The 20389-nt window shown below is 44.7% G+C and overlaps 1 protein-coding gene across 2 annotated transcripts in view; it reads left to right on the plus strand.

The window, feature by feature from the left end:
* Positions 1-20389, plus strand: part of ESR2 (estrogen receptor 2) — a 152616-nt gene that overhangs the window by 58869 nt on the left and 73358 nt on the right. For both annotated transcript variants that reach the window (XM_029598123.1, XM_029598124.1), the window contains exon 3: positions 1473-1648. In XM_029598123.1, coding sequence (XP_029453983.1) covers positions 1473-1648 — 176 coding nt within the window. The remainder of the gene's footprint in view (positions 1-1472; positions 1649-20389) is intronic.

The following is a 20389-nucleotide window of genomic DNA, read 5'->3' on the forward strand; positions in this document are numbered from 1 at the left end:
GATAGCTACCTAAACCCTTTGAGAAGTGACCACTGATTTCCTTCAATAGATATCTAACTTGGGTGCCTAAATCTAGTTGAAAGAAATCAGGCCTAGATTTAGAGACCTAAGTTTTAAGTCCCTAAATACACAATGAAAATTTCCCTACCCAGCGTGTACACATGGACGCGCGGTTTTATAACATGCACGCGCTGGTGTGAGCATGTTATATAACACCAGGTTAGTGCGCCAAGATGGGGGGTAGACTATTGCAAGTATGTGCAGTGACGCATCGGGGTCTTCCCCAGTTCCCTCCCAGTCCACTGGACTGGGAGGGAACTGCCTAACCTCCCTTCCCATTCCCCTTCCCCCATCCCTATCCTAAATACCCCCAAATTTCTTATCGTACCTTTTGCTCCTGCTTCTGAGCAGGAGCATGTTGCGCCCGCTGGCACAGCGGCAAATGGCCGCTGTGCCGGGTGCCTCTAGCCCTGTCCCCCCAGACCGCCCGTTTGAATAGCCCCGGGACTTACACGCATGGCCGGGCCCTTTGAAAATTAGCCCGGCGCGCGTGTAAAACCCGGCCACATTGTAAACCCCCGGTTCCCTGTACGTACCAGGATCAGTCCAGACAGTGGGTTATATTCCCTGTCCAGCAGAATCTGCTGGACAGGGAATATAACCCACTGTCTGGACTGATCCTTGGTACTACAGGAACGAAAATTAGCAGGTGAGAAATAATTTTCTTTTAGTTGTGGCGTTCTGAATGAAAAGGGGCCTGTTACCAGCATTGCTCTGCCGTGGGGATGACACTTGTTAGTGGCGCAAAAGAGTTTAGTCCAGGACAGTGGTTCCCAATGAATATGCATGAGATAAAATTTGCATGCCGTGGAGGCAAAGCATGCAAATTTATCTCATGCAGAATCCATCGTGGATATCCTGAAAACCCGACTGGCTGGATAGTGCCAGTGCAAGGGTCTGCAGCCACCCTAGGTGGTGATGATGTCGCCGATTCTCCGAACTGCACAAAACAACACACCGTCATATTTCCATCCCTCCCCCCTCTGTCAGTCTCCAGCCTCTTCGTTCTTTTAAAAAAATAGCACCCTCGTGTCCTGTGCCACTGCCCTGCCCACTTCCTGTGCCCTAGGCGGCTGCCTAGTCCACCCAATCCTCCTACCGGCCCTATGGCTGGGGTCTTCTGGACAAGTTTGGGAACCATTGGTCCAGTAGAAGGCACTTTTCTGGCCCTTGGCTCAGAAGCAGGGTTCTGACTTTCCCAGCGAAGTCATCCTGGAGAAGTGAGTAATAGAAATCTAAAAATAAAGATAACTGCTTCACCTGAAAATGCAGAAAAAATAGAACTTAAAAAAAAAAGAAACTAATATCAACAGAATGTATGTGAAAAAAATGAAAATTTAATTTACTGAATGCGGAACTGATAAGTTGGCACTGGTTTTTTTTTTAATCTTGCTGTTTCTCTTTTTCAACAGGGAGACGTTAAAAAGAAAACCCAATAGCAGTGATTATTCAAGCCACAGTGTAAACAATCCTAGCTCAAAAAGAGACACCCATTTCTGTGCTGTGTGCAGTGACTATGCGTCAGGATATCACTACGGGGTCTGGTCCTGCGAAGGCTGCAAAGCATTCTTTAAAAGAAGCATTCAAGGTAGACAATTTTGATTTGTCATTGATGCGAGGATGCAGTCATGAGTGTTTTTTTTCTTTTAGCCGTGTAATTGTTTGGTGTCGCGCGTAGATCAGTATGTACAGGAGAATTCTTATTTGAGGGGGAAAAAAAATTGAAAAGATGGATCCATAAATACACTAGCAATCACAAAGGTCAGGGCAAATGATTATAAGTAGTATCTTTTTTAGAAAATGGAAACATATTTATCCTTACAGAGACATTTTAATTTGCAGATTGAAAGGTGAAACTATTTTTATGATCTTGGGTGGGCATCTTGATCCCAGGGTTGCTGGAGTTCAGCTGCTATGAAGTCGATGCCTCTCACCTCTCTAGAGCAAGGGTCTCTAAACTTTTCATGAAAAGGCCCACATGTGACGTTTCTAATCACCCAGAGGGCAAGGGGACTGTGTTCTCCCTGAAGGTTTGTGTGTGTGTGTGGGGGGGGGGGGAGGAGAGGAGGGAAGAGGGAGAAGGTCCCCCTTGCAGTCTGGCTCATTGGTCAATTTAAAATGCTGAGAGAGTGAGGAGGCAGGGGGCAGAGCTCCCAGAGGTGTGACAAATAGTGTTAGTAATATTTCTAGAAAGTTGGCAACACTACCACACAGGGCCAACTTTTGGGGTGTGTGTGACTGCACAGGGTGCCACGCTCAAGGGGGCACTACTGCCCCCCTCTTTGCACACGTCATATAATGTCTAAGGGAGGCGACTCGGGAATGCTGTGCAGGAGGAAGAAGGCGTCTGTCTGTGGTGGTAAGTGAAGGATCAGTCCACAGGGGAGAGGGAGGAAAAGGAGGGAGGGGAGAAAGGGCAGGAAAGTGGGGGAGAGAGAAGAGGATGCTGGAGACTGTGGTCAGGGAGAAAGAGCATGGTAGAGGGGATACTGGTGCTGGGCAGAGGGTGGGGGAAGTCAGGGAGGAGATATGAGTAAATTATGCAAAGCCACTGCCGGAGGAGGGAGTGCTGTGGCAGAGCTGTTGCTGGGGGGGGGGGATCCGATTCCAGTTTTCTCACAGGGCCAGTCTTGCTGCCACACTTCCAGAAACCCTGCCTTCCCCTCCTTCCCCCAGCACTTACGCCCCCTGGAGGAGTGGCTGAATGTCAGGATGTCTGTCCCACTCACACATCCCCATACCCTCTTCCTCCCATTCTCCTTCATTCCGCTTTCCCCCTGCCTCTCTCCCTTTCACCCCCTTTACTCCCCTCCCACTCACCACCTTCCCTTCCTCTCAGCCTCACCTGTCGTGCCATCTTTCTCTTTTACCAGTGAGTAGGGTGGTCAACGTTTCCATGGACCATAACTGGACACCCCACTAAACTTCATACTTTGGGAGGGGAGGCGGGGAAGTTACAGACTACTGTCAGTTGTCGATCCGCTGGGAACTGAGAGCTGTTTTGAGACTGTCAGTTGTCGCATCCCCTCAATAAACTTTGTTTTATAAAATGTTATTTCAACTGTCCTCATAAACACATCAGCGTCTCCTATGCAATTTTGCTCTCTATCACAACTAAAGCCTTTCTAATACATACCCACCTTCATACTTCCCCATAAACACACAGTCTCCTCTCTTATACACACATACACACACACTCCCAAAAACACAGCCTCTTCTCATACACATACACACTCCCAAATGCACCACTTCCTCTCACATACACACAGCCTCCTCTCTTATATACACACACACACACACACACACACTCCCAAAAACACATCTTCTTCTCATACACATACACACTCCCAAATGCACCACTTCCTCACATACACACAGCCTCCTCTTTTATACACACACACACTCCCAAAAACACAGCCTCTTCTCATACACATACACCATCCTAAACGCACCACTTCCTCTCGCAAACACACAGCCTCCTCTTTTATACACACACACTCCCAAAAACACAGCCTCTTCTCATACACATACACCATCCTAAACGCACCACTTCCTCTCGCAAACACACAGCCTCCTCTGTCACGCATACATGTTTCGCTGTCTCTCCACTCAGATACAGGTGGTTCGCTGTCCCTTTCCTTGAAACCTTCCCAGCCTTTCATCTCTGTCTCCCTTGTGCTACCTGTCTCTCAATATGCCCTCCCCCTCCTCTGTGCACTCCTCGCTTGTGCTGCACACCTGACACTAGTCCCCTCCCTCCCCATGCTCTTGTCTTTCTCTCCCTCCATTTTCCCTCCTGTCTCCCTTTCCTCCCCAGTGCCTTTCTCTTTCTCTGTAGTCTTTCCTCCTGTATCCCCCTGTCTCCTTTATGCTTCTTCTGTCTCTTCCTTCCCTTACCCCCATGTATGTCTCCATCTTCCCTCATGCTCTCGGTGTGCCTCTCCCCTTCCCTGTGACCTTCATTCCTTCTATACCCCCTCTGTCTCTTTCCTCCCTTGTGCCCCATGTGTCTATCTTCCTTTCCTTCTCCTTTTCTCTGTGGTCCTTCTGTCTCTCCCCTTTCCTCACCCTGTGACTCTGACTGTCTCATGCTCCACCTCTATTCCTGTATCCCTCGGCTGGCCTAGCACTCAGTGAGGGAGGGGGAGAGACCCAGAGGGAACGCTGGGAACTGAGAGCTGTTTTGAGCCCCGCCTCCTCTCTCCATCCCATCCAATCACAACACAGGAAAGGAGGTTAGAGGGCGGGGGCACAGCTCAGCTCTCAGCTCTGTCTTTGTAACCTGGAAGCTGTGGGAAAGAGAATGAGTCTCCTGCAAAAACAGAATTTTCAGTGTCCGTTCAGTACTTCTGACCGGACATTGTGCAGTCCATCTGAAAACCTAGCTGTCTGGTCCAAAACCCCTACCAGTGAGAACCCCAACAGTACTGTAGCCTTTCCCTCCTTGTAGTAGCCCCTTGCTCCGAACAAATTAGCACTTTCAATTCTTCCCCTGTCAGGCACTCGTTTCTGCCTGGGCTGGTTGTAGTGTTACACCATTCCCCTCCCATGTTGCCTGGTACTTCCGGGTTTGCCCCTGGACTGAAACTTTCTCCCTTACTGTGCCAGTAGTGACAGGAGCTGGCTGAGATACTCCCCTCCATTTTCTGTTGCCTTTATCTCCCTGGTTGGCCTCCTCTTGCTTTCAGCACTGCCATGACCCATTCTCACTTCTGGGTTTATGGCAGTCTCTGAAATTGCTGCTCATGCTCTCCGAGACTCCCATACAGGCCGATACAGTAAAACGCGGCCCGGCTTGCGGGTTTTAGATGCGTAAGATGGACGCGCGATTCAGTATATGCTCTAACGCATCCTTAGCGAGTGCTGAAAATGACGCATTGCAATTAGCACCCGCCGCATGTAGATGGTATGTTAATTGTGTTTAATGACCAGATTAGCTATTCTCCTCGATACAGTAACGCTCGCCCAAAATAGCGCGTCTTTAACCAGCACATTTTCTGCGTCTTTACTCTCTATTTTTACCGCCTACCCTGATCCTGGCGTTAGTGTGGTGCTGTGCTCTTGACAGTTGTGAATATCCAAAGGACAGCATCCATGGCTGCTGCCTTGAGCACCCGGACATGGAAGGTAGGGGCCTCTGATCATGGATGTTCCCGCCTCTTTCTGGACATCCATGATCGGAGGCCCCGCTGCCTTCCAACGTCCATGGTGGCTGCCTTGAGCGCCTGGACGTAGAAGGTAGCGGGGGCTCCGATCATGGACGTCCGGGTGCTCAGGGCAGCAGTCCCGGTGTCCATTCAGTGTCCATGCGGGGTCTGTTGGAAAGAACAATCCAATAGTATGCCGTTACCTGCTGAAAGCGTTGCCGATCTTCCGAATGATATCCAAAGGTACCGCTGTAACCACTCTGTCCTGGCCCGAACCAAATATAAAGGGACTTTTTTACTTGGTGATGTGACTTATATACACGTCCAAGGTAGGATTATGACACGGCGATGATGTCACAAAGGGAGAACAACGGGATAAGTTTCCAGATCGATGAAAAGTTTGGAATGTAACATTTCGTATCATTTTCAAAATGACATTTCCCGATCCATAGAAATGACAGGTATGGAAGCAGCGCACCCTGGATACTGTATAGGCGCTCTATAACATCCTATACAGTAAAATCGATTGCGAACGCCTACCACTTGATAGGCGCGCTTTTGGCGCTCCTTTGGTGCTGCTTGGATTTGCGTCTAATTTAAATACATAATCGAGTGGATTGTGAACCAAAATGTGCGCGCATCAAATGAGTGGGCGTCGGACACTGCTGCACTTTTTTTTACGCGTCAGTACTGTATCAGCCGTGAGAGCTGATAGGGAATGCTCCTGCCATCTCTCTCTGCTTGGCCCCTCTCCTTCGAATTTGCAGCAGTCTTTTGCTGGCAGTGTGGTCACTTGAACTTTAAAGCTGCCTCTTCTGCTTCTCCCTTCAGCCTTTGCCACCACCGGGCCTTGTCTTCTGCCGGCGGGGTTCGGGAATCCCATCAGCATCACTGTATTCACCTGCCGCGGGGCCAGGGAAATGTTGATTGTCTGGAAAAACATAATCCGTTGGCTGGATTCAAACTATGGACTCTAGAGAGGGGAAGTTATATCCCTGAGTATGTGGGTGGATGATTCTTTTCAAGTATTCCATGAAGAAATGGTATATTAGAGGCATGTGTAGAAGGACAATGAGACTTAAAGGAAAGATAATGGTGAGTTATCTCTAGAGTCGCTGCAGTGGTACACGTACCTGGTTTTCAAGTTGTGTTTAACTACAATAATACTGTAACAAGCATCTTATTTTTAGATGACAGTTCACCAAGGTCTTTTGTTTCCCCAAGCTTTGTTTATAGGAAAAGATCTTGATGAATCAGGCCCTTTGTATTGCTTTGAATATTGATTTAAGTTTAACTTTTAGCTGAATATTGAGTAGCAAGTGGATAGTTATTGTGAGAATCATATTCAGACAATCCGCATAGCGATAAAATTTTGTGAGTACATGATATTGCACACGGACTTTGCCAAGTATTTTCGAAGCAAACCCTTGCGTGCATAATTTTGCCTTGAAAATGCTTGGGCGATTATATGTGTTTGCACACACACACACATTCACCCGCGTAAAGTTATGCCTTTTCTTCAGAGATGATGTAACTTAATGCGCGAACTTGGGCACTTTTAAAATCAAAAGGTAGGTGTGGTAGAGCTGACTCCTCCCCCAACTCAGCCCCCTCCCTCTGAATGCCTCTTCTTTGAGCTTGTAAAAGATACACCTGAAACCGGGGCAGGGGTGGATTGCAGGAAAATATCAGCCCAGAGGATTTTTTTCAAAACCAGCCCATGTGGTATCTGTCAGACTCCCTTGTGCGCTTTCCCTACAGGATGTGATTCAGCAGGACTTAGGGATGTGTTTCAAGTTGACTTAGGGAGTAGCCACTGTTATTACTGGCATTCATAGCATGGGATCTTCGTAATGTTTGGGTACTTGCCAGGTACTTGTAACCTGGATTGGCCACTGTTGGAAACAGGATACTGGGCTTGATGAACCCTTGGTCTGACCCAGTATGGAAATTTCTTATGTTCTAACAGTTCCTAAAAGCACACCAAACCGCCCCTTTAGAGGTGTATTATGTGACCTGGAGCCTGGCAGAATTGAGCTAAAAAAATCTGTAACATAAATTTCACATTTTTCCTAAATAACGAAGTATTTACACCAGGGGGTGAGCAAACAGAGCTGTGGGCCTCTTCCATCCATGCAGTCGGTTGCCATCTGCCCCCAAGTCTAGTTATATCTCTCATATATATCTTGGATTCATGGTTTGGTATTAAAGTCTCTTGCCAACCAATCAGCTCTTGAACCAGTTGCCAAGTAATGTGACAACCATACTGCCAGCTAGTGTTAAACACACACACAGTCTCTCAGACACCCATTTTCTATCTTAGAGTGTGTGTGTGTGTCTCTGTCTGACATAGACACCCACCACCCACTTTCACTCTCAGTGTTTGGGTGTGTCATAGAGAGAGAGTGTGTATGGGTGTTATTCTGTGTAGTACTGAGCGGGGGCACTCACTGTGTGAGCACATGAGCAGCAGCACAGTGACGGAATGTGTGTGTCAGAGAGTGTGTAGCCCCGTTCCAGTAATGCCACAGCATTATGTAAAAAGATTTTTTGCCTGCAGCAGCCCTCTCCCTTTCTCATTCCCACCCCAACCGTTCTTGGCACTCCCACCCCAGGAGACTCACTGGTTCCAGAAGGAAAGAGCAGCCTACAGAAGCCTCCCCAACACTGCACAGGCACTTCCCTCTTGGCTTACCCCCATCCCTTTTTGTGACTGTAGCTTGCCTCCACTTCTCCATGCCCCTGACACCATTCCAGCACATTCCCATTGACTGAGTGCTACAGCGTCTGCTGCTTTTATGGTTCCTCAGGCTCTGCAGTGCCTACCTACTCCAGGGGAGGGGTGGGGAGACCAAATATATGTCTGTTCCTCCAGGGCTTAAAAAGAAAAATAAAGCCCTGGCCGAGACTGGAGAGAGAGCCACAGGACCCAAAGCAGTACAACTCCAGAATCCTGCTTTCCCACGTGGATACAGTGCAGCCAGGGCTGGTGCAAGGATATTAGGTGTCATAGGTAAACCTTTGTATCCCCAGCCCCTCCCTCCCTACATACAATTACAAATTATGTATTTATAACTGTTTTTACATTAAAAAGGACATTCAAAATTCAGTCTTATGAGGTAAAAGTATCAATTATAGCAAGTACATTATATTTACATGCACTGCTATAGTACTAACCAGAAAACCCTGCAAAATAAAAAATAAAGAGATGCTTGGATCCCATATGGCATTAAGCCTATTGTAACATGTTGGGTGTGGGCTTGGCTCTCAGAAAGCCTTGGGAAAACAGCAATAACAGCCAGCACTTGAATAGTGACAAATCTACCTAAGAAAAGGCAATGCCACAAATATTACACCAGGCCCTAAAATATCAATTTGGAAACCAGAACAAACTAAGCTACTATAAGGTCCCTACACAGAAGCTACATGCTAGCAGAATACCTCACCTCTGTCATGCAAGCAGAACACAGACCCTTCTCAAACACAGAATAGAGACCATAAAGTTTACTTAGCTAATAGCCACTGTATTAATTGCATCAGTAGCATGGGATCTTCTTAATGTTTGGGTAATTGCCAGGTTCTTGTGGCCTGGTTTGGCCTCTGGATGCTGGGCTTGATGGACCCTTGGTTTGACCCAGCATGGCAATTTCTTATGTTCTTATGAATAGAAATGTGCAGACAAAAACTGAATTGGAAACCCCAACAAGCTAGATCCTGTTTACAGTGAAACAATGGAAAAAGGGAAAATTACCATTCCTCATAAAATATCAAGTAATGAAATCAAGAAATTTAAATCAGCAATAGTAAAGCCATACTAATAAAAATAAATGTTTCAAAATAGCTGAACATCCAATAATTAAATTTTTAAATTTCCCAAAAACCAATACATTATTTTAAAACAGCAGACACATCAGACAGTACTCAGTAATTAAAACCAATAAGAATTTAAAAAATCCCCAGCTTTCTATACTTTCTAATCATCCTAAGATTGTTCTGGATTAGTGAGGGTGAGGGAATGCACAAACTTTCTCTTCCTTCACACGTATGCTGACACATACATACTCCCTTGCACCCGCTGATACATTCACTGACACATATATACACACATGCTCCCTTGCACTTACACACACACACACACACACACACACATATGCTCCCTTGCACCCACTGACACATATACACACGCTTCTTTGCACCCTCTGAGTCACACACACCACCTTGCACCCACTGACAAACACATACACACACACACACATTCTCCCACGCGTGCTCCCTTGCACACTTCCACTCTCTCTCTTTTCTCCTGCCACCTCTGAATATGTAAAAAAAAAAATGTACTTACACTGGTGGGCAGGAGGGATCCAGGTAGGGCTACCAGCTGATGTTCCTGCTGTGGGAAGAGGTAGGCAGAAAGGCCCGATGCAATGGGGAGGGGTTATTTTTTGCTGTGGTCCCAACATAAGGGGGGGGGGGGAGGCCATCAGCAGAAATCAGTTAGAGGCCTTCAGTTGTGGTGAGGCAGCAGCAGGAGGGCTGCCTCGCAAGGTAAAGAGAGTGACGGGGTGGTGTGAGGGAACATTTCCCACCGCTGTGGTGGTGAGGGGAGGGGCAGGCAGCGATCCCACAGAGCTCAGCAACGCTGCGGGAAAGAAAAAAATGTAGGCCTATAGAGCCACACTGCAGCCGTGGAGACAACAAATAAAATAGAAGCCATGCAACCACGGCCATAACAGCGAGAAAAGAAAAAAAAAAACAAAACCAGAAATGAGAGGAGAGCCTTGGTGGAGACTCCCGCTCCGCCAGAACAGCTGCTGTGGGCCGGGTGCTAATCGCAGTGGCTCTGTGAACTGGGTACACGCTTTCTTTTATGTTCTTCTGCATACACAGCCCCACATTGTTTTAGTATACCAACTTATGTGCACAAAAACTGGATTTTGTGCTACTTAGAAAAGTCACTGAGTAGCACAATCTCAAAGTGCAAGGGTGGTGAAAATTGCACTTTTTGTTAATTTTGCCATTTTAAAATGAGAACAGACTGAAATGGAATGGGTTTCCTTTATATGCGTACCATCTTATGTATAGCAAAACAGAATAACAATTGCAGACCTCTCACTTCAATTGAACTGAAAACTAAATGATATATTTGGGACAACCCTATGGTGAACAGGTCACTGACTCTCGATACCTCTAATTAATGTAAAATAAAAAAAAAAACAAGAAAACCCCCAAAATGACAGTGTGCCCCTGTATCCTGCTTCCAACCTAAGACTTGATGTACTAAGGGGTTCCACCCCCCCCCCCCCATTCTGTATCTTTGGGAGTAAAGCTTACTAAATCAGGTTCAAAGTCTTTCAAAACTGAGGAGAGAACAAAACTCATGAATGAACTTCATCCCCTCAGTCTAGACATACGTCTGCGTTTCCAGCTGGAAGGTAATTGCACAGAGTGCCGAGGGTGGGTGAATGAATGCCTCCTCTTGTCGGATCTGAAGACGAGCCCTGGCAGTGTGATTGAGGAGCTGGGAGGTAGGTCGGTCAATCCGGAGATGCGAATGACGGCAGTCCCTCAGCTATTTATAATTACAGAACGGTATTACGAGCCGGGTTCATGGTGACAGACTGGTCTCCCGTCCTTTTACAGTACTTTTAACATTCTAATTTTTATCTCAGATTTTTTTTCGTTGCAATGTCAGACATTCAGTGCTTCAGGCCTCCGTGAGTGCAGGAAACACTAGAATTCTGAACAGTTGTTCGGGCGCTGTGAAAATGAAGTGTTTTATCTGAAAATGGCAAGGTATATCTCAAGTATTTGATTTGCTATCCCCTTACCTTTGCGTTTTGCCTTTTTTTTTTATGCAATTCTACCGGTTCGTACTCCAAAGTTCCTGAAACTCAGTGCTGTGGATCAGTGCTGCTCAATTTTGGTCCCCAAGCCCCCACCCCCTTTCAAGAGATCTCAGGATGGATATTCTTTTCTGCATAGGTTTGGTCTATGAACTGAGGACGTTTGCATATTTTGGTTTTCTGAAAACCAGTCCTGCTGGGGGGGGAGGGCGAAAAGGAGCAGAATGTGGAGGGCAATTGTCTGAAGTCATTTACCCGGGTAAATACCGATTGACTAGGGTAAAAGGTCTTTTGCCCAGCATCCTTACGGCTAAACATGTGCATTTTGTTCCATAACGCGCATACCGTACTTTTACCCACATGCTAAAGAGGCATTCATGGGGATGGGGTTAGGTCGGGGTTTGCATTTCCAAAAGTTCGTGTGCTTTATTCCCGCCCCCCACTGAAAAAGCTCTCACAGAAAAAAAAAACTGATATGGTTAAGCCCCACCCCTTAGAACAACTCTGCTCCCAGCCTTCAAACTCCACCCACACTCAAAGGCTGCCTAAAGAAACGCCCTCCCCTGCCCTCCTTCCGCAGCCTACCCCATAACCCTGGGATCCAAAGTGGGCAGCAGCGAGCCTCAGTCGTTCCTGCCTCACAGATATCAAAATTCAAAATGATGCTGGCTCATCCCAGGCTCCCCTTTGCTCCACGTACCATCTTGGAATATCATGCTGGAGAGGCGGGAGCATCTAGGGATTGCTCCTGTTCCCCCTTGGACATCAGGGCGATTGTGTAAACTGTGGATGGGGACGGGGACGGGGACCTGAAGGAGGGCCTTTTGAGTGGAGGCAGGGTTTGGAGGCTGTAGGTAGGGGTCTGGGGCTTAATTGCAGCCTTCAGCTATGTTTATTCAAATGCTGGGTGGGCAGGAAGGGGGATCTGGGGATTTCACATTGCCCCTGTGGGCCACTAGGAATTTTTGAAGGGGGATGAGGGGCTTTGTATAGTGGTTTGTGACCTCGGGTTGGGGGCGGCGCCACCGTCACTTCTTGCTGCCATCCCGCAGATTCCTGCCAGTTGCAACGTGAGGAAAAAGCCAGCGAGATTTCCTGAACTGCGGTACTCAGGTACTGCAGCTCATTGTATGAGAGGTGTCATATAGGGTCAGACCAATGGTCCTTCGAGCCCTGCATCCTGACCTTTAGTGCGTTAAACCGGGTTAAAAAGAGGCATTTCGGGAGGGGAGGGGGTTTGTGTGTGTAGATCGGCGGAATAAAACTGTGCGTGTACCTGGGATTTCCAAAAGCATGAACACCGTTCCACCTCCGCCCCATCGGCCACCTGCACGAAGAGCAAGGGCAAAGTACGCAGCCGCTTTCAGCATTGCATATTTTGCACTCCCTAATTTTCAAAGAGAAATTATTGGCGTATTCTCTTTAACAATTAGCTGCAAGTACCTACGGTAAAAGTACCTGCCGCTTTGCAACTACCCAGGTTACTTGAAAATCACTCCCTTAAGGTGCAAATTCGGATGTTAATTAAAACGCATCTTCAAAAAATAAAGACTAAAGGCCTGACTTTCAAAAGCATTTACATGCTTAAAACTGCATTCTACACGTGTAAATGCACTTTACCCATGTACAGTAAGTGGGTTTTTGAAAATTGTTACAGTATATGCCATAAGAACATTAGAGCATAAGAAAATGCCATACTGGGTCAGACCAAGGGTCCATCAAGCCCAGCATCCTGTTTCCAACAGTGGCCAATCCAGGCCATAAGAACCTGGCAAGTACCCAAAAACTAAGTCTATTCCATGTAACCATTGCTAATGGCAGTGGCTATTCTCTAAGTGAACTTAATAGCAGGTAATGGACTTCTCCTCCAAGAACTTATCCAATCCTTTTTTAAACACAGCTATACTAACTGCACGAACCACATTCTCTGGCAACAAATTCCAGAGTTTAATTGTGCATTGAGTTAAAAAAATCTTCATTCAAAAATTGGAAGAAGGATCCAACAGAAGAAAATAGGATAAAGCATAAACATTGGCAAGTTAAATGTAAGACATTGATAAGACAGGCTAAGAGAGAATTTGAAAAGAAGTTGGCTGTAGAGGCAAAAACTCACAGTAAAAACTTTTTTAAATATATCCGAAGCAGAAAGCCTGTGAGGGAGTCAGTTGGACCGTTAGATGATCGAGGGGTTAAAGGGGCACTTAGAGAAGATAAGGCCATCACGGAAAGATTAAATGATTTCTTTGCTTCGGTGTTTACTGAAGAGGATGTTGGGGAGGTACCCGTAATGGAGATGGTTTTCATGGGTAATGATTCAGATGGACTGAATCAAATCACGGTGAACCTAGAAGATGTGGTAGGCCTGACTGACAAACTGAAGAGTAGTAAATCACCTGGACTGGATGGTATACACCCCAGAGTTCTGAAGGAACTAAAAAATGAAATTTCAGACCTATTAGTAAAAATTTGTAACTTATCATTAAAATCATCCATTGTACCTGAAGACTGGAGGATAGCAAATGTAACCCCAATATTTAAAAAGGGCTCCAGGGGCGATCCGGGAAACTACAGACCGGTTAGCCTGACTTCAGTGCCAGGAAAAATAGTGGAAAGTGTTCTAAACATCAAAATCACAGAACATATAGAAAGACATGGTTTAATGGAACAAAGTCAGCATGGCTTTACCCAGGGCAAGTCTTGCCTCACAAATCTGCTTCACTTTTTTGAAGGAGTTAATAAACATGTGGATAAAGGTGAACCGGTAGATATAGTATACTTGGATTTTCAGAAGGCGTTTGACAAAGTTACTCATGAGAGGCTTCTAGGAAAAGTAAAAAGTCATGGGATAGGTGGCGATGTCCTTTCGTGAATTGCAAACTGGCTAAAAGACAGAAAACAGAGAGTAGGATTAAATGGGCAATTTTCTCAGTGGAAGGGAGTGGACAGTGGAGTGCCTCAGGGATCTGTATTGGGACCCTTACTGTTCAATATATTTATAAATGATCTGGAAAGAAATACGACGAGTGAGATAATCAAATTTGCAGATGACACAAAATTGTTCAGAGTAGTTAAATCACAAGCAGATTGTGATAAATTGCAGGAAGACCTTGTGAGACTGGAAAATTGGGCATCCAAATGGCAGATGAAATTTAATGTGGATAAGTGCAAGGTGATGCATATAGGGAAAAATAACCCATGCTATAATTACACGATGTTGGGTTCCATATTAGGTGCTACAACCCAAGAAAGAGATCTAGGTGTCATAGTGGATAACACATTGAAATCGTCGGTTCAGTGTGCTGCGGCAGTCAAAAAAGCAAACAGAATGTTGGGAATTATTAGAAAAGGAATGATGAATAAAACGGAAAATGTCATAATGCCTCTGTATCGCTCCATGGTGAGACCGCACCTTGAATACTGTGTACAATTCTGGTCGACGCATCTCAAAAAAGATATAATTGCGATGGAGAAGGTACAGAGAAGGGCTACCAAAATGATAAGGGGAATGGAACAACTCCCCTATGAGGAAAGACTAAAGAGGTTAGGACTTTTCAGCTTGGAGAAGAGACGACTGAGGGGGGATATGATAGAGGTGTTTAAAATCATGAGAGGTCTAGAACGGGTAGATGTGAATCGGTTATTTACTCTTTCGGATAGTAGAAAGACTAGGGGACACTCCATGAAGTTAGCATGGGGCACATTTAAAACTAATCGGAGAAAGTTCTTTTTTACTCAACGCACAATTAAACTCTGGAATTTGTTGCCAGAGAATGTGGTTCGTGCAGTTAGTATAGCTGTGTTTGAATTATAAATCGGTTTTACCTATGTTAAGTGCACTAAGTGCGGGTAAATGGCTTTTGAAAATTCTGTGATATGCACAGGTTACAAAATACAAGCATATATGTGCAGACATGCTCACATTTGTAAAAGCTGCGCACCACACAAGTTCGGAATTATCCAGGTCAATACCTAAATCAGATACTCAACTAAGTAGCGCTTTTTAGACTTATCCGTCTAAGTAGCGCCTTGCTGGTAATTAGCCAGATAAGTCAGAACTTGTCCAGATAAGTGCTACTACTTAGCTGGACAAGTCAGTTTTAGCCGGATAAGTGTACTCAAATAATATACACGGGTTTCTGTATTTCTAATTTTAAAGGGATCCGCAAGTAGATTTTACACACATTATTTAAACGCATTCACCACTCCCACCCCCCTCCCGGTAAGTTGGCTTTTACATGCATAGGTTGGGGGATTTTCTAACATACGCGCAGCAATGAAAAAAAACAGTTTTACTAATTAGTCTACCAGTTCACCCAGTCCATCTTCAGTTCGTGAAGACCCTACTGGCTCTTCAGCCTGAAGTCCCCCCATTTCACCCAGACCCCTTACCATGTCATTTTCTCATTTTAAGATGTTTATGATCACTTTCTCCAGAGAGTGAGCGAGAGTAAATATATGTAAGGTACCATATTTATATGCGTAAATTGCTTATAAAATAGCAAGTTACTTATGTAAATGGTGGCCCCTCCCCGGAACACCCCAGCCTGCCCCTTTTCTACATGCATAAATTTATTCACAGACCCTAATTTACACGTACATGTTGAGATTTCTAATATAGCTTATACTCATGTATATGCTATTTGACACATGTAAGTGCTATACTTTTAATGCACGCAACTTTTGAAAACTCACCTTCGAAAGATTGCTTATTACCTTTCAAAAAGTGGCTTTTGTAGTTTTTTGGTTCAGTTATGATAGGCATCCCTTGGCCTTCAAAATCTAGTGAATGATAAATATGATGACCTTTCATGCTGAAGACATTCCATAGTGCAAACATTTATTCATATTATTAGTTTCTCCCTTTATTTAAACTAAAAGCATCCTCTAACATCTGTTTTGTGATAGCAGCCAGCATAAAAGTAAAAAATCAAGTTGTCATAGAACAGAGAGCAATCAACATTTTTCAAAGGCCAAGTTGGATGAAATTATACATTCGTAAATGACCACCACTGCTTGCAGTACTGTGGGATTGCAATGAACTTCTGAAGTAGCATTTGCAGACCTTTGCTTATAAGAAGAATTAAATTTAATATAGTGATAGTGCAGCAAAACATTAAAAAGCAGCAGTTGGTGTCTACGGTAATTTTACAGTCAAATCTGTTGAAACTATTGGAAAATGGGATAATTATTTATATGTCTGTCTTTGAAAACAGGAGCATAATATTCTTCCTTTATGGTGTCTTGTGTTATTATCCATCTGAAGATAGATTTGCTTGCACTGCCTTTATTGTGTGCAAATCTGTCGTATGCATATTCATGATGAATGCCCTGAAAACCAGATTGTATGGGTATGGTCTCAGTTTCAATTTATTTCTTCCACTGTTCTCTCTAAGGTGCGCGCCTTTGTGGTTGTGCAGTGTTCCTCATGCTGCAGTGCACGTTGCACTTCAGCCTGTACACGACTCGGACGGGGACCTAGACATGGTGAAGGCTCGTTCCGCTGCTCCTTCTCATTTGCTGGCCCTGCGAGTGCATTCAGAACTCGCAGGTGGCAGTACAGTAATTGTTTGCACATGGCAACAAAAACTCTAGCCCTGGCCCTAACCCTAAACTGTTTAGCCTTTCTTCATAAGGGAGCTATTTTATCCCTTGTACCATTTTTGTTCCCCTTCTCTGTTCCTAGTTTAGTTCTGCTGTATCATTTTTTAAGATGGGCCAACCAGTCCTGCACACAGTACTTGAGTTTTATTCACACCATAGTTCTATATAGAAACATTATGATATTCTTGGGTTTATTCCCAATTCATTTTTGAGTAATTCATATCATTTTATTTGCATTTTTGACTGCTCTGCACACTGACCTAAGGATTTTGGGTGGTCCAAGGTCCTTTCCCTTAGGGGTAGCTCTCTATGTGTAACCCAGCATTGTGTACAAATAGATGGCAACTTTAAAATGAACACGTATGTGCCCACATACATAGGAATTTTAAATCGTCTGCAATAGTGCGTGCATATGATTTAAAATACACCTAGCACATGTATGTGTGCTCCTAATTTTAAGTGGTCACATGAGCAAACTTTATTTGCATATCTTCCTTAAGAATTTGTTGGTTTTAACATGCACATCTAAACTGATTTTAAAACGTGTGTGTGAAGAAAATAACCAGTTTGCCCAATTAGTCCACCAGTTAGCCCAGTCTCTTTTGGTTTAATAGACCCTCCTGATTCTTCAGCCTGCACTCCACCCAGTTTGCCCAGACTCCTCACCCAATCATTTTAGACCTAAAATGAGTTTTATTCAGACTTACACATCATCAAGAGCAGAAGTAAACTAGTGCAGGTAACTACCCAAAACACGCTATGGGTATTGGATTTTAAGTCTGTATTTATGTACGTAAATTTCGGCCCCAACCCAGAATGCCCCTGACATGCCCAAACGTCACCCCTTTTTTTCACACATTGGGTTGCTTGAGCCCACGCATATATGCATATTCATATAGGGCCGGATTTTGAAAGCTCTACGCTCGTAAATCGGCTTACACTCGATGGGCCTATTTTATAAAGGCCCAGTGACGCGCGTAAAGCCCCGGGATGCATCTAAAGGGGCGGTCCGGGGGTGGGGCCAGAGGCCTCCGACACAGCAGCCATTTGCCGCTGTGTCAGAGGATCGCGTGCCGGCAGGCTGCTGGCACACACAAAAGGTAAGATAAAAGTCAGGGGGGTTAGAATAGGGCTGGGGGGGGAAGGTTAGGGGAATGGGTGGGAAGGTCAGACTAGGGGGAAGGGAAGTTCCCTTCCAGGCCACTCCAATTTCGGGAACGGGGAAAGCCCGTGAGCGTCGGCCGCGCACAAGGTGCACTAGTGTGCACCTCCTTGCGTGCACCGACACCTGATTTTATAACACGCGCATGCCTGCGCATGCATGTTATAAAATCGGGCGCACATGTATGCCCGCGCCGGGTAGCGCGCACATGTATGCCCGCGCACAGGTTTGAAAATTCACCCCGTAGATTTTAAAAGAGCCGCATGCGTGACCATAAATGTATGTAAAAATACACGTTATTTTATAACCTATGCACGTAGTTTATAAAATATTCTTCATTTTGCTACAGCTTCGGTAGGCATAACAGAGAGAGATCTTTATAAGGCTCAGTCTGATACTCTATATATGGACCATTGTAAGGGGGCATTTTGATTTGGGGTGAGTTTTCGGGAGGTGGGTTGGGGTTTGGCGCTGTTGTTACAGACACATTCAGAGGTATTCATTGTAAAACTGACATCATTAAAGAAATTTAGTTCTCATAAGTGATAAATTCTAACAAGAGGATTTGATCTGACTCACAGTCTCTGCTAGCTGCATTGTACAAATCAGCTCCTTTTCATCACTTATAAGGTGTACAATTCTTTGCTGATATCAATTTTACAATGAATACCTCTGAATGTGTCTGTAATAACGCCCCCCCCTAACCTCATCCCACCTCCCAAAAACTCACCCCAAATCAAAGTGCCCCCCTTATGGTCCATTTATAGATTATTGGACTGAGTCTCAGTCTCTCTCTCTCTCTCTCTCTCTGTTACACGCATCAGTGTTGGCCCCAACTCTGGAACGCCCATGCACCCCTTTTCCGCCTACTTTTTCTGGGTGTACGTACATTGATTTCGCGTAGCTCCTGCGAAGCCCACCTACGTGCCTATATGGCCATTTTTGTGCATGTGCAAGGCTTTTAAAATCTGCCTCATAATTGGGCCATTTTAAAAACAGAGTTGCTCGGGATCAGCCCAGATACATATTTAATGCAAGCAAATCTTAAAACTCACCCCATAGTTAGGATTGGTTTTCTCTGTGTACATTACTTTGCACTTTTTCATATTAAATTTCCTCTGCTGTTTAGATTTTTAGTTTGCCAGTCTTGAAAATCCTTCTGCAGTTCCCCACAACCTGCTTGTGTTTTAATTACTTTGAATAAATTTGGTCACCTCACTCGTTGCTTCCTTTTCCAGATCATTAATGAATTTGTTAAACACTGGTCCCTGGAGCATTCTGTTTTCTCCCTCTGTCCTTTTGGGAAAGCTGATCATATAATCCTACTCTGTTTCCTATCATTGAACCAATTACCAGTCCACAATAGGATGTTGCCTCCTATGTCATGACTTTTTAATTTACGAAGGAGTCTTTTCATGAGGGACTTTGTCAAATGCCTACTGAAAATCCAATACTCCATGTCAACTGGTTCACCCTTATCCACATGCTTATTTATATCTTCAAAGAATTCAAATAGATTGGTAAGAGAGGCTTCTCTTTGCTAAATCAATGCTGCCTCTTCCCCTATTAAGCCGTGTCTATCCATGTGAAGAGATGGTAGAAGGAGGGGAGGGGGGGAGAAAGAGGCAGAAGGGTGAATGTTGGGGACAGGGGAATAGAAGGTTATTGGTGGCAAGGGTTAAGAATGAAATCAGAGGCATTATATGGATGATGGATAGTGTGTAGGGGAAGGAGGAGGAAGGAATGGGAGATGGAATGGAAGGTTAAGAGAGAGAGGAAAATGGAGAGATAGGTGAGAGCTGAAAGATGTGGGAAAAGCTTGTGAGGAGTGGGAAGAGATGGTAATGAAGAGAAAAAAAGATATGGAAGCTGAGAAGAGAGAGGGAGAATGAAGGTCCTTGATAGTAGGCTAGAAGCAGCTTAAGTAATGGGTCAATGGCAGCATCAGTTTCTTGTCACGTCAACCCCCTGCTGCTCATATGGAAAAGTTATATAGTCAATGGTAGGGCACATCCGCTCACACAGCCTGGAAAAAATTAGAGGGAACACTGATTTCTTCTATAGCATAAACTCAAAATTTTGTTCTATGCATTATACAATATAGGAAGTTCTCAGACTTAAAACAGAATTGGTTCCCAAAAATTGTGTCTTTAAGTCAAAGCATTGTAAGTTGAAACCAACTATCCCATAAGAGCAATATTATAAATGCGGGATTGGTTACAGAACCAAAGCCCAATACCCTATTTTCACCACAATGACTCGGAATTTAGAAATTATAGTACTGTAAAAAGCATTTTGAAGCATTACTTTATTTTGTCTGAAGAGGAAAATGCAAAGATATGCCTCCAAGATATTGCACTGATACTGTTTTGAAAAGAAGAAGTCACCTCACCAAGCCTCATGGTTTCACCACACCAATGGGTACCTTTTGGGAGACACTCAGATGTCTTAAAGTTGAAACAAATGTTGTAAGTTGAATAATGGATGTCAGTTTAGAAATGGAACTGTGAATCATTGTAACTCGAAACACCTTAGATTGAGGATTTCCTGTACATAAAAATACACAATATTTCAGT

The sequence above is a fragment of the Rhinatrema bivittatum genome, chromosome 4 (genome assembly GCF_901001135.1).
Source record: "Rhinatrema bivittatum chromosome 4, aRhiBiv1.1, whole genome shotgun sequence".
Classification (NCBI taxonomy): Eukaryota; Metazoa; Chordata; class Amphibia; order Gymnophiona; family Rhinatrematidae; genus Rhinatrema; species Rhinatrema bivittatum.